The 13,374-nt window shown below is 39.4% G+C and overlaps 1 protein-coding gene across 1 annotated transcript in view; it reads left to right on the plus strand.

Annotated features, from left to right (window-relative positions):
- Positions 1-13,374, plus strand: part of SI (sucrase-isomaltase) — a 178,856-nt gene that overhangs the window by 13,400 nt on the left and 152,082 nt on the right. The window contains exons 4-5 of the mRNA XM_054982800.1: positions 9,600-9,720; positions 10,528-10,637. Of these exons, the coding sequence (XP_054838775.1) occupies positions 9,600-9,720; positions 10,528-10,637 (231 nt within the window). The remainder of the gene's footprint in view (positions 1-9,599; positions 9,721-10,527; positions 10,638-13,374) is intronic.

Raw genomic sequence — 13,374 nt, forward strand, 5'->3', positions numbered from 1 at the left:
TTAGGCAACATTGTGTTAAAAAGCTGCCTGGATCCAATTCATTGTCTCCTGTCCTTCATATGGATTATCAGTATTGGAGTGATCATGTAACTATTGTCAAGATATGCAAACTTTTGATCTCAAGTTCCTATGTGCCAAGATTTTAAAGCAAGTTTTCACCAATAAGATGAGTACAATTTGACCTACGTGTGTGTGTTTGTCATCTCACATTATGATCAAATTGGTGATTTACAAATCAGGGCACCAATACAAATATAACTTGCAGTTCAGTTCAAAGCAGAGTTATAACCTTGTAAAACTATTGAAGGATTGCATTGTTAGTAGAGTTCTGAACAAAGCATGAGTGTACATTCCAATGTATATATTTATGTGAAGCAGCATGTTATCAGTGGACAACAACACAACAGAAATGTAGTGACAGAACTTATACTTTTAAGATGTTCCCTTATATTACCATAATATGTTAAGGACTGTTAATTTAAAGACCTTCCTTCAAGTCATGTGTTCTAGTAGTCAGTTCAGCTAGTTGAGATTGCATATAGTTTGCTGGAGTTGCTTTGTACATAAAACTGTTTGAAATACTCCTCATTTCTCTTGTCCCTCATTTGAAATCTTGACCATTACAAGAACTGGCAATTGGAGACCTGTCTGCTGTGACAAATCGTGACATTACAGTGGCTATGCAGAGACTTTAAGTAGACATTTTAGATGCCTGTAATCTTCCTCTCCCTAGTTTGTTCCCACATCTTAGAGTTTTGATACATTATGAAATCGTCATTTTTTCTGTGTTTATTTCCAGATCTTGTACAGAGCACTTTGTGTGTGTGCCTTCAGTTCATTTGCATATTTCACTCTACATTACAAAAAGCCACATGGACATTGATAGCACAAGGCTAAAAGCAATCTTGACTAGCAATGGGCAAGAACCAAAATATGAACCAAAATTAAGCATGAACCGGACCGGTTCATGGTTCGCGGACCAGCATTTTGTCAGATCCCATTTCCGATGAACTGCCATGAACTTTAGGCTGGTTTGTTTAGTTCATTTTTTGGTTCGTCACTGCAGACAGCTTGGTGCCAATCAATCCGTTTCCTAGGCAACAGGGGATGGACTTCCTACAGACCTTCTACTGACCCAGAAGTGAACTTCTTCTAGCCCGGAAGTGACCTTCTGCTGACCTGGAAGTGATAATTTTCTGACCTGAATGTGATGTTTTCATGAACTAAATTGACCAGTTCATGAACAAGGGGCAGGTTCGTGAAAGTTCATGGTTCTTGGTTCGTGAAATTTGATGAACCACGAACCACATGATTTGGGGTTTCTTTTCAGTTCATGCCCATCTCTAATCTTGACATGATTATACATGACTGAACCAATACTTTAATTTTTGTATGGTGTCTTGCTGAGGCGCAGAAGAGTATATACACATTGATCACAATCATATATATGATCATGCCAAGATTGCTTTTTTGCAATGTTTTTCAAAGTGCTTGTTGTTGAAGAGAGAAAAGTTACAAAGGAACAGTGGCTATTGCAAACTATGAATGGTAAATGGGTGCATACTCTTATTCCAGAATTAATTTTAGAAATTGTCCTAATCAAACTAGAATTAAAGAGTGAAACTTGGCATTGAAGAGAATTCCAGATGACTAAATGAACTGAGAGAGGGAAATCCCTTTATCCCTTTGCCCAAAGCAAATACATTAGTGCATATGTTTAGAACTGAAGTTCCAGTAAAACATTAATTGGGTGTTTTTTAAAAAAATACCAGAGACTACAGATTGTAAAGAAAATTTGATATTAAAAAATTGACTTGCATAGACTGAGATTCATCAAAGATTTAGTCCATCTCCTGAGTAAAGTGTTGTTTTTCCTCACAGCTCTAAGAATAAACGGACTGTATAACAAAAATCTTAATCCCACAATTATGGCTGAATTTTCTGGAAAAGGCTTTGTTCATAAGGTTGATTCTGTACCATGGAAAGTAAAAGTATGAGCAGTAAGGCTCAAAATATCCCATTTGGCTACATGATTCAAGGTCTCTCTAGAATTGCAGGTTTTTAAAGCACTGAGTCTGGGTTCCCCAGACCCAACTTAGGTTCCCACAACCACACAGCAGTTAAAAAATAAATGGTTGTTAAAAAATAAATGAAAGCCCAAACCACCTCAGAATGCCACTGTGGAGAGAGGAAAGGCTCTTCCCTCCTCCCTCCATCAGTTTTCTAAAATATCAAGTGAGTGGTGTGTGTATGTGTGCCTGTATTCTGTGCACATGGAGCTGCTGTACCATAATGGTTAAGTGGTTCAGCTGCAAATCAGCACTTTACTGGTTCGAGTCCCACTACTGCCATGAGCTCAGCAGGTAAGCCACTTCTCTCAGCCCCAGCTCCCCAGCTGCATTGTGGGGATAAGGATAATACTAATGTGTTCACCACTATGGGTGGGGCACTAATCTGTCTAGAAGAGCAGTATATATGCACAGTTATTATTATTATTAAAAGCAAGGAAATAGTCTCTCCCTGTGTTATTTTGGCATGAGGAAATGGCTTAAGGGGGAGGCAGGAGACCTTCCTTGTCATGTGTGTGTTTGGGGGGGGTGTTGAGGCTGAGGCTGTGTGGGCTCTTCTTTATTTTCAACAACCATTCCCCAAAGCTGCTGTGTGGCTGCAGGAAATCGAGTTGTATCTGGGGAACCCAAACCCAACTCTTTAAAAATCTTCACCTCTAGAGAGGTCCTGAATCAATGGCCTTATAATAATACAAACCACTATCTCGGGACCTCAGGTTTTTGTAACCTTAACCCTACGATAAAATGATCCATTAAGCTGTAATCACCGGCCATTCAGAGTGGCCCAGGAACTTTCAAGTTACTTTGGACTCTAAAGCCACAGGGGTAATAATTCCAAAGGTGGCTGAGGAGTGGATAGGCAGACGAGTATGTTGCAGCAAAAAATAAACAGATATCTTGTGATACCTTAAGATTGGCAAGTTTTTACTCTGGAATAAACTTTTGTAGAGTTCACATCTTCAGATGCACTGAGTGGATCCTCACTAGGCAAACAGGTTTAAAAAAAAACAGCAGAAATGCATTAAGTATAGAGTGAAATGTCATCGTGTAAAATCCAGATCTCATCAAGGAAAACACAGAGACAATTTACTTAGCTAGTTAAGACCTGTAATGGACAGTCCCAAGTTTTGCCAAGATTGTGAATTATAAATCCCAGATTCAATCTGGAGAGAGTGAGTTTCCCAGCCCTTGAGCTCATCGTTATATATGGTTGGTAGTAATCATAAGGAAATATTGATCCAGATGTCTTCTCTACAGGGAGTATTTCTTCAATATTCTGGTACTGTGACTGCAAATCGGGGGTTTTGTGTGTATGTATTAATAGCATCTTCACCAAACCAGATAACACTGGCTTCCAGGCATTGCTATACTGTCAGCATGTTTGCTTCATAATCCCTCATTGCTGCTGCATTGCTGCTTTTTCAAGTAAAAAAAATGCAAGAGAAACTCTTCTGCAGGTCAGAAAAAGGAAAGTTATGAACCAGGATGAAAAAGTATGTGAAATTATGATTAAAATACCCAAGTTTTTTAAATAACATGACTTTCACACATACTCCTTTCAGTAACATAACTCAGAGTGAAAATTCAACTCCCTTGAAAATTTGGCACAACATTAAAAAAGGGCTATATGAATCTAGAGGGGAGTGTACGCAGTTTACTTAAGGAGACATAATTATTTTTTAAAATTTTTTTTTTTATTTTTTAATTACTAACACTACAAAAAGGGAAAAATGGGAACAGGGGGAAAGGGAAAAAACAACATATAAAAACACACACACTATATCTACAGGTATTGCTTTCCCTTCATACTACAATTGTTTAAAGTTAAAACTTTATAATATGCTATTAGATCGGTAGATCTTATAAAATACAAACTACAATCAGGATCAGGTCTTCTTCCCCCCCCCCCCAGCGTCTCGGTCGCAGCTCTCTCTGAACAGCTACAGTAGCTGTGCTCGCTCCCTCCTCCCCCCCTTCAGCTTCTAAGTCCTCTTCTTGTTGGAACTCTTGACAGTTAGACACAAAGTCCCTTAGCTGTGCTTCCGACGTTATCTTGTAGGCTTGGTCTTTATAACTAAACCAGATACCTTCCAGAAATAACCATTTGTATTTTATTTCACGCTTCCTCAGAAGAACTGCAAACCTTTTGTATTTGAATCTTCTTTTCCGAGCTAAAAATGGAACGTCCTTCAATATCTTAACCTTGTTACCCAGAAAGTCCAAATCCACATTGTACGAATTATATAAGATGGTGTCCCGAGTCTTCTTAGATGAAAAGTCGATAATAATCTCGCGAGGCAGCTGGCGCTTCGTTGCATATTTTGAAGATGTCCGACGGACTTCCAAAATGTCGCTTTTTAACTCTTCTTTAGTTGCCTTTGCGGATTTTGCCAAAAGTTCCGACATCAAGTCCTTTAAATTTTCACTTTCCTCCTCCTTCACATTCTGGAGACGCAATACTGTCTGAGCATGATCCACTTGTAGCCCTATCAGTTGATTCTCCAAAAGTTTTACTTCTTTGTTTGTTGCATTCATGAGTTCTGCATTTTCCTGAGTAGACTGCTCTGCCCCCGAGGCTGCTTCCTTAATGGTTTTCACTTCGCTCTCAATTGAGCCAACCCTTTGACTGATTTCATTCAGCTTATCAACAAAGGGTTTTATAGTTTTGAAGAGCTTAACAAGCTCTTCAAGAGACTCTCCTTTCCCCTGCAAGGCAGCCGAAACAGATTTGCCCATAGCAGGGCTCTGCTTTTTCGTCACCATCTTAGGGGGGGGGGAATCCGCCAACTAAGTTCCGAGACTCAATGAAGGGGAAGATATCCAAACCTTCTTAGCTTCAACTCCCACCAATCCTTCGCATATGCTTGAAATGACAGAAGGGATTCGCTACTTACAGGTTTTCACCTTAAATCTGCTTTTTTCCGTTCTCCATGGCCTGGCAGCACGCGATGTGCTGCGCAAGTCTGCCGGCCTCCGTAGGAGCAAATGGGCAATTTACCCCCTGCATCGACTTCAGGGGGCTCTTCCCAGCGCGCTCTGGACCCTGGACCCCTCACTGGGAGTCCTGGGGGTTAACCCTCGCAGGTCAACCGCCTGGTCAGGCTGCTCGGGTGCTTCCTCCCAGACCTGCGGAGAGGAGCATCCAACATGGCCAGGAAAACAAAACCGAATCTTAAGGAGACATAATTAGTGTGGATGTTCAAAATATATTTACAAGCAAATAGAACATATTAAATCAACTGTCTTCAAGAAAGAGGTAAAATGCTTCCAGAGTGTGCTCCAAAATACTTCTCTTGTTACCAGGCAATTTCCTTGTGAGATTTTTATTTAGAAAAAACCCACAATATTTCAGTGAAGGAAAATCTGAATTAGTGATTATGAGCTTCAATACAAATTCATTAGTTCCCAGCATACAATAAAACGAATCACATAGATAATGCCCAAAATGTTGGTTTGTAGTTGCTTTTTCATTAACATGACAATTGTCTAAAATCACCAGAGTCCTCTTCCAAAACCAGTTGGAAGGATCAATGAATGAATAGAACAGAGATATTTAATTCTCACATGATAAGGACAAAAGGCTAGAAGTGAGTCAACATTTCCTCTTTAAAAATGGTGCAATTGTGCCCCTATACAAATATGGTCACAAACTGAAAAACATTTATATCAGCTCTGGAAGGGTATATTTTTTAAAAAGGAACTTTGGAAATTTGGTTCGTATTAACAAAGATTTTTACGTAACTATGGAGTATGTGTGACAGGGATAAAACTAGAACATCCTTGAACTATTTCATCATTTCATTCCAGTTATTGAGGAGAACATCTGTCCAAGTTCCATACATAATTAATCCAGAAGAATCAGGTTTCTGAAAGTCCGAAAGGTGCTGGAACGACAGAGGATTTTGTCTGCACTGATTTTGCCCTGATAGCATGAGACTTTCCTCCACCTTTGGATGCTGTGATTAGCAGACATCAAAGCTTCTACAACCTCAGGATGTGGCATTCCTGGAGTTTCCCTCTTTCTTCTTCACCTAGGATATTGTTTGAATTGGGTTGGGTGGGTGGGATAGATCAACATAATGAAGAGGCAATTACAGATCCGTTTTAGACCCTCGAAAATCTGGAGTATAGGGAGAAGATACGAAATTCCCCCGCACCACAATTTCTTGCTGTAAAAATGTGCTGCTATTAATGTAGCTGAATGGTGACATTTAATACATTCCACAGATATTGGTCATTCTTTGAAGTAAGTTTGGTACTGGTTCATTCTGTAGCTCATTTATAATCTCATCATGTTGTGACTCTTTTCACACTGAAAGCTTCTTCCAAAATCTTGAAAAAAAATCATTTTAAATGATATCATCTTGCGATAAAAGCTTCAAATGACCAAACCACATATCAATAATAACTAAGAAGTTCACATAAAATAAAATGCACATAACTATTGATTTCCTGCTACAGGATGATAGAGAACTGACTTACGGAATCATAAAAAAGTATGCAGACATATTAGAAGGTTGTCAGCTGATGTGGTCTGTAGTATTTACAGGCTTTCATGATTTAAAAAAATATTATATGGTTGAGGGCTTCTGATTAATAGACTAATGATAAAGCATGCATGTGACTCAGCACTGTATTCTGTTTCAGTAAAATATCAAGAATGGGAACTAGAGATGGGCACAAACCGGGGAAATTATGAATCATGCAGTTCATGGTTCATCGCGTTTCATGAACCCCTAACTTTCACGAACTTGCCTTGGTTCACAAACTGGTTCGTTCAGTTCATGAAAACGTCACTTCCGGGTCAGCAGAAGGTCTGCAGAGATCCCCCCCCCCCTGCCCATTGCCTGGGAAACTGATTGATTGGCGCCAAGCTGTTTGCAGTGACGAACAGAAATATGAACCAAACAAATCAGGCTAAAATTCATCACGGTTTATGAGAAATGAGCTCCTACGAACCACCTGTTCACGAACCATGAACCAGCCTGGTTTGTGATGAACTTCAGTTCATATTTCAGTTCACGCCTGCTTCTAATGGGCACAAGTGTTTTGAGGGGCAAAGCAAGGCTTTAATTGGAGGCTGCCATCTTTGTAGACCTTTCCAAGTTGAGCCATTGTTAGCTGGAAGGATGTTTTGTGTTCTGTAAATGTCCCTTTGTGTTACTGTGTGGTGCTTTTTAGTGTTTTCCCACTTATTTTATTTCACCTTTTAATCAAACTCAGATGAAACTGACTTTCTCAGTAGACTTTCACACCAGGTGGAATCTCATGGAGACATTTGCAGACTGATGGGTGGTGGTTTCTGCTGATTCCTCCATCTCATGGCAGAGCTCAGAGTCCTTGCTCAAGCTGTTCCTGGGCATATTGTTCCCCAGGAGCAGCATTTGGGGGGCATTTTTGGCTGCAGCAGGAGGGGGAGGCAAGGAAGTCATGCTCTGTAGACAGAAATCCAGAGGACTTAAACCATATAGAATAAGTTTTGTCATGCATCTGCTGAAGTGGCTCCAGTGCATAGAAACAATATGCCAGCACGAATATGCTAATCTTTAATATGACATAAGCTTTTTTGTTGCTTGTAAGGGCATCTTTGGATGTTCAACTGTAGTGGCAACATAGGAAGCCCCAAGAGGCTCATGTTTCTTCTCCCCAGGCTTTCAGGGTTTGTATGAATAAATGTATATGGATATATCCAATGCAAGCCCAAGCATTTTCTGTTCCCTGTCAGGAAAATGTGAATCTCTCCCATTTACTGATTTTTTCTGTTTTTGTTTTTTGCAAAATATCGAAAGCAGTGTTAACTGGCTACTTATGTGGATTCCTATAAACAATTCAGTGGGGTATAGCTCTATATTACCTTAGAATATTTCCAAATGGAACTGGTGTTTCATTAGATGAAATATTTATACTCTGCTGCTACTTTTTCAGCAGTCATGAGTACTCTAATGGATGGATCATGATATCTAATATCCACACCAATTGGTGTGGACAAGCTAGACAAGCAGGATTTTAGTTTGGTGGCACCTTAGAGATCAACAAGATTTTCAGAGTCTAAGATTTTGAGGGCCAGAGCTTTCTTCTTCTGACATGAGTAGGAATGGGATCTCCATTCCTACTTGTGTCTAAAGGAAAGAGCTCTGACTCTCAAAAGTGTAGACTTTGAAAATCTTGTTGGTTGCCAATGTGCGACTGGACTAAAATACTGCTGTTCTACTGCAGACCAGCACAGATCAACCTAAACTATCCAACTGGACAAACAATCAAAAGTAGGCAATGTTGGTTCTAAGTCATGGGATGAGATGTAAAAGTTTCTAGCTAGTGTTGGCTAGATCCAATATCTGCTATATTCTGGATTCCCCAAGAATTCAGTAACATCAACCTGTTTAAGTTAGTTGATATTTTGTCGAAGGCTTTCACGGCCAGAGAACGATGGTTGTTGGGGGTTTTCCGGGCTGTATTGCCGTGGTCTTGGCATTGTAGTTCCTGACGTTTCGCCAGCAGCTGTGGCTGGCATCTTCAGAGGTGTAGCACCAAAAGACAGAGAGAGATCTCTGTCTTTTGGTGCTACACCTCTGAAGATGCCAGCCACAGCTGCTGGCGAAACGTCAGGAACTACAATGCCAAGACCACGGCAATACAGCCCGGAAAACCCCCAACAACCATTAGTTGATATTTCTCATTTGAGATACTTCTGTAGTCTTCTTTTCCTATTAGCATGGGTGTTGCTTCCACATGGTATAATGCCTAGTAGCATGAGTGTTGCTTCCACATGGTATAATGCCATTTTACTGAGGAGTGTATTCCCTTATAATGGGGTGGATCCAGCTGTCCTCAAAGGAACCTTCCTCCAGCCTCAGGAGTCTTCCTCCAACTTAAATGTCTCTTCCATTGGAGGATTCCTTCATTGGAAGAAGATCCACTTAACCTCAAGAGAAAGCTTCAAACTTTGCTCAGTGGCATGGTAGAATACGAATAGGATCCAGCCCAAAATCCATGTGGGTAAGGCTGTTTAGGTGTTTTTCACCTCCCAGTGGCATCTTCTTCTAACTGCACAAATATATTCCTCTTTGGGGATGTACTACTATCACCAGGGGAAATGTGTCTGGTTGAAGCGAGAGATTTTAAAATACAATCTGGATATGCGTTAAACCATAAGACCAGAATTGCATGTGCCAAAAGAAGGTGACAGAAGATGGATTGAGCACATGAATTTCCATACTGTAGTAGTTATATTTGTCTAACATACAAAACTTCCCTGTTTTGAATCAAGGATAGAAATGGTTAGTTGTTATCACTTTTTTAAAAAAAAAGTTTAAAGGTTATTAGCCTAGTTCAATGCTTGAAATGTCTCAAGCTTTGGATTTCCTGCACTGAGCAATAGGCTGGACTCGTTTACAAGATGTGTTCTTACTCTGTGATGCTGTGAACAAATCAACCTTGCAAATCAGTTTGTAAAACACAACTTACTGTCCAGAAATGAATTTGAAGACTTTTGCTACTACTGAAGTAATCCTTTTCTTACTAACAATGCAGGACCTATGTGTTCTCCGAGGCTGTTGCTGGAATCCCCAAAATGAAACATATTTACCTTGGTGCTACCTTTCCAAGAGTCATGGATACCGAATGGATGGATCACGGAAAGACAACGAAGCAGGTAAGCAGAAGAAAACTGTACTCACATAACACCTAGGATTATGATTTATATGTGTGATTTGAATAATACTTATTTAGATAAACAGGATAGCAAGCCATTATGGATCAAATGCTAGAATACAAACATGGATGCCAAATAGGTTTATATGGTGCCCACCCACAGTAGCCAAGTGCCCTCAACTGTTTTCAATCGATCAAGTGATCAATGGGAGAAAAATTATGAGGGGGGCAATATTATGAATGTTGTGACATCACAGCCTCTTACAATACTCTATGGATTCCCCCAATCTCTAGAGATAGGGGGAATTCCTAGGGTGTTGGGGGAGGGGGCTTTGATCACTTGGAAGTGATTTCTCAGAATTTGTGATTCTAATGTCTCCATCCCACAAAGTTCCCAGGATTCATGGGTGTGGGTCTGGCAACTTAAATTCCTAGCCCCATTGATTCTAAAACTCAAATTTCGGCCTTGGCCAAAAAAAAAAAAAATCTCATGTCTAAATTCACAGGATTGCTGGACTGAAAAACTAAAACCAGAATTATACAGCTTGATATTCAGCTGAATATTGCAATCTTAGGAGCAAATCCTATTGATTATAGTGAGAGTTATTTTTGAGTAAGGATGAGTAGGATTGCACAGGTTGTTGGAAGTGGCTGAATTAACTAGCCATTTAGAGAATTGCTTCTCTCTAGCATTCTTGTATTTTACCAATTGGGTGGGAGCAAGTAGCTGCATTTAAGTGCAAAGGTTGCTAATTGCTAACTTGTAATTCAGGTGTTATAAGCAATGTTTCTCATTGTTCTTTTTAAGGATTTGAGGCCACATTAACAAGGCTGCCTGCTCCTTCCTTGTTTGGAGGTGACATTGATACCCTTCTCCTGACTGCAGAATATCAGACAAAAAACCGGTTCCGGTTCAAGGTGAGATTGTTCATTATTGTAATTAGTGTTACATGCTTAAGATTCTTCATTACAAAGAAGGATACGATGGTCCATATGGAAAATGTATCTCATCCAGCGAAGTAATGCTGCCCTTGTCCCATTACTGCACATTATTTAACTGGTAAAAATACTTGGAAAAGTGAGGTATTTTTTAAAAAAATACTGATTAATAAACCTGAGATTCATGGAATAATATACTGCCCTTATCTTGCTAAGCTCAAACTCTTAATGACTGAACGACAATTTTGTATTGTATGGACAAGGGAAAACATGAAAAGATTTGAATCCATGAACTTTGCCTTCCGCAATGTAATCCTAAACAGAGTAGCACCCTTCAAAGCACTGCTAGAAGTATGTTACATAAATCTCTTCTCACCCATAAATAGGGTTTGCCATGAATAGTTAGAAATAAATGAGGAAAGGAATAATCTCATGATATAATGAACCTCATGTTCATTATATCCCCATGGGATACCAGGCATGGCCATGTCATCTGTTCATTCCAATGGGTTGGATAAGAAAAAAATTACATAAAGGGTTCTAAGCCAGCATTGGCAACCCTATTGATAATAAAGGACAAATGTCTCAAAAACACATTTTACCTCACCATGTTCTGTAAAATATATAGCCACAGGGTTATATTTTCACAGAGAGGTCTCTATTCAGTCCACGTGGGGTAGTGGCAGGGCTCAGGGACTAGTGTCACAAGTGAACTGATGCTAGACCCTAGAATGTACCTTCAAACCTTATGAAGGAGATCCCTCACAGATGAGCTGGAGTCCTTCACGAAAAAGACACCAGAAAACAGAAAATTTGAAAAGCAATGTTCTTATGAGTATAAAATGTTAAAAGTGCTTTGTTTGGGCAAAGCATCTAAAATCTCATTCTAAGCAAAGAAGAGCACCAAAGCAAGTCAAAATAGAGGCAAAGGTAGAATCTTCTACATAATCGTTGTTAGCACAATGACATGTGGCTGATTAGAATCCTCAGTCCTTCCTCTAGTGTAAAAAAGTAAATCATCCAGATAAAGTCATAAAGACATTCTTCAATAGGATTTGCCAGATTTATATCAGAATACAGTTTGCAGATTGATTTCCTGCCAGTATCAAAGTTCCCAATAGATTTCAAGTATTCACATCGAATCGTGTCAACCAAAAATTAGATCGTAATATTTGTGCCAAATTTGAAATGTCACAGGTAAAACAGGACAATGATTTGGATAGAAGCATTTGAATGTGTGGTAAATTTATTATTATAAGATTACATATTGAAACTAATATTATCAAGAGAGAGATAACTCCTTCAGCATGCAGAGTACTTCATAAAGATTACTTTGGAAGGGAGTTCCATGTTGCACAGTACTAAGGGATTTTGTGGTAGTGTCAAGGAAGCCTCCAGGACCAGATTCGCTGAGCTCCCTAATACTACCAGTGTAAAATGTAGACAAATATTTCTTTGTCTACCATTGCTGGTTTGTTCAGATCAGAAGGTGGGCCTGATAGGCAGGACTTAAAAAGGAGAGTATAGAAAAAGCAGAGCCTAGGAACAACATGGAATCGAGACCAAAAAGGATACCTGTTAAAGTCCTGTTCACATGTTACAGTGAACACATGTGCATCCTGTCTTTGTGTGTGTACATCTGTTCATAAGAAAAAGCTAAAACACATTCACTTTACAAATTAAACCAAGGACCAGTACCTGGATAAATGTGGTGTTTAAATCACACAATCAGCTGTATGTGAATGTAACATGAGAATTGTTCAGTGCATGTGTCATGGAAAAATTAAGTGTACACTGTAGACAGGATGTATGCGCTTTCAGTGTAACTTGAGTACAGGAATTTGAGGTAAGAGAGAAAAGACCAAAGGAGGGAATTAAAGTCAGAAGAGAAAACTGAAATGGATTGAGGGTTGCCAGACAGTGGTTGACACACAATGGGAGACTGGGGAGGAAGTGATGTCACATTGCTCTAGTAGTCAGTAGAAACTCTATCATTTCATCGTAGAGTTCCTGTTTAATTCCAGAGCAATGTGATGCCACTTCTGAGTTTGCCTTTGAAATTATGTCACACTGTCACTGGCATTTTTTTTCTTCATGATTCCCCTGGCAGCAGGGTCCAGGAAGTGGCTAACAGGTGGGAGACCTGGTAGCCCTCAAGGGGCTCAAGCATATTATTTGCAAGCTGAGGAAAGCTGGACTTCATGTATTGATCAGAAAAAATGCAACCACATCTTTGGCTGCAGGCTTTGAGTGTCAGCTGCAATGTGCAGCATGTAATTCAGGTCCTACTTCAAAATCTAGGCTGTACACTGTACATTTTTGAGCCCCCTTAACTGAGTTGAGGAGAATGTAAGTCTTAGACATTGTTCAGTTTTACTATATGCATATTAAAATACACCCTCAGACATCCCTTTTAGTGAAAATTGATCACTAAATTGATCAGAAAAAATAATTTACTTCCTTTCTATTTTATAATAATAAGATTAAATTGATAAAATAAGTTTTTAATATAGGAGTCTGATGAATACTCAGCAAATCAGAAAATTTGCATGGATTCATTAACCACAGCTACAGAGGCTGACCAATGAATCCAGTATTTAACTCGACAGCCTAACATAATTGATTATATCCATTAATTATATAGCATACAGTTCAGAAGCACATCTGTTGAGGGGACGTGTTCTTCTCGATGAGTAGATGTTAATTTGGGGGTTCC

This window comes from Eublepharis macularius, chromosome 6 (genome assembly GCF_028583425.1).
Source record: "Eublepharis macularius isolate TG4126 chromosome 6, MPM_Emac_v1.0, whole genome shotgun sequence".
Classification (NCBI taxonomy): domain Eukaryota; kingdom Metazoa; phylum Chordata; class Lepidosauria; order Squamata; family Eublepharidae; genus Eublepharis; species Eublepharis macularius.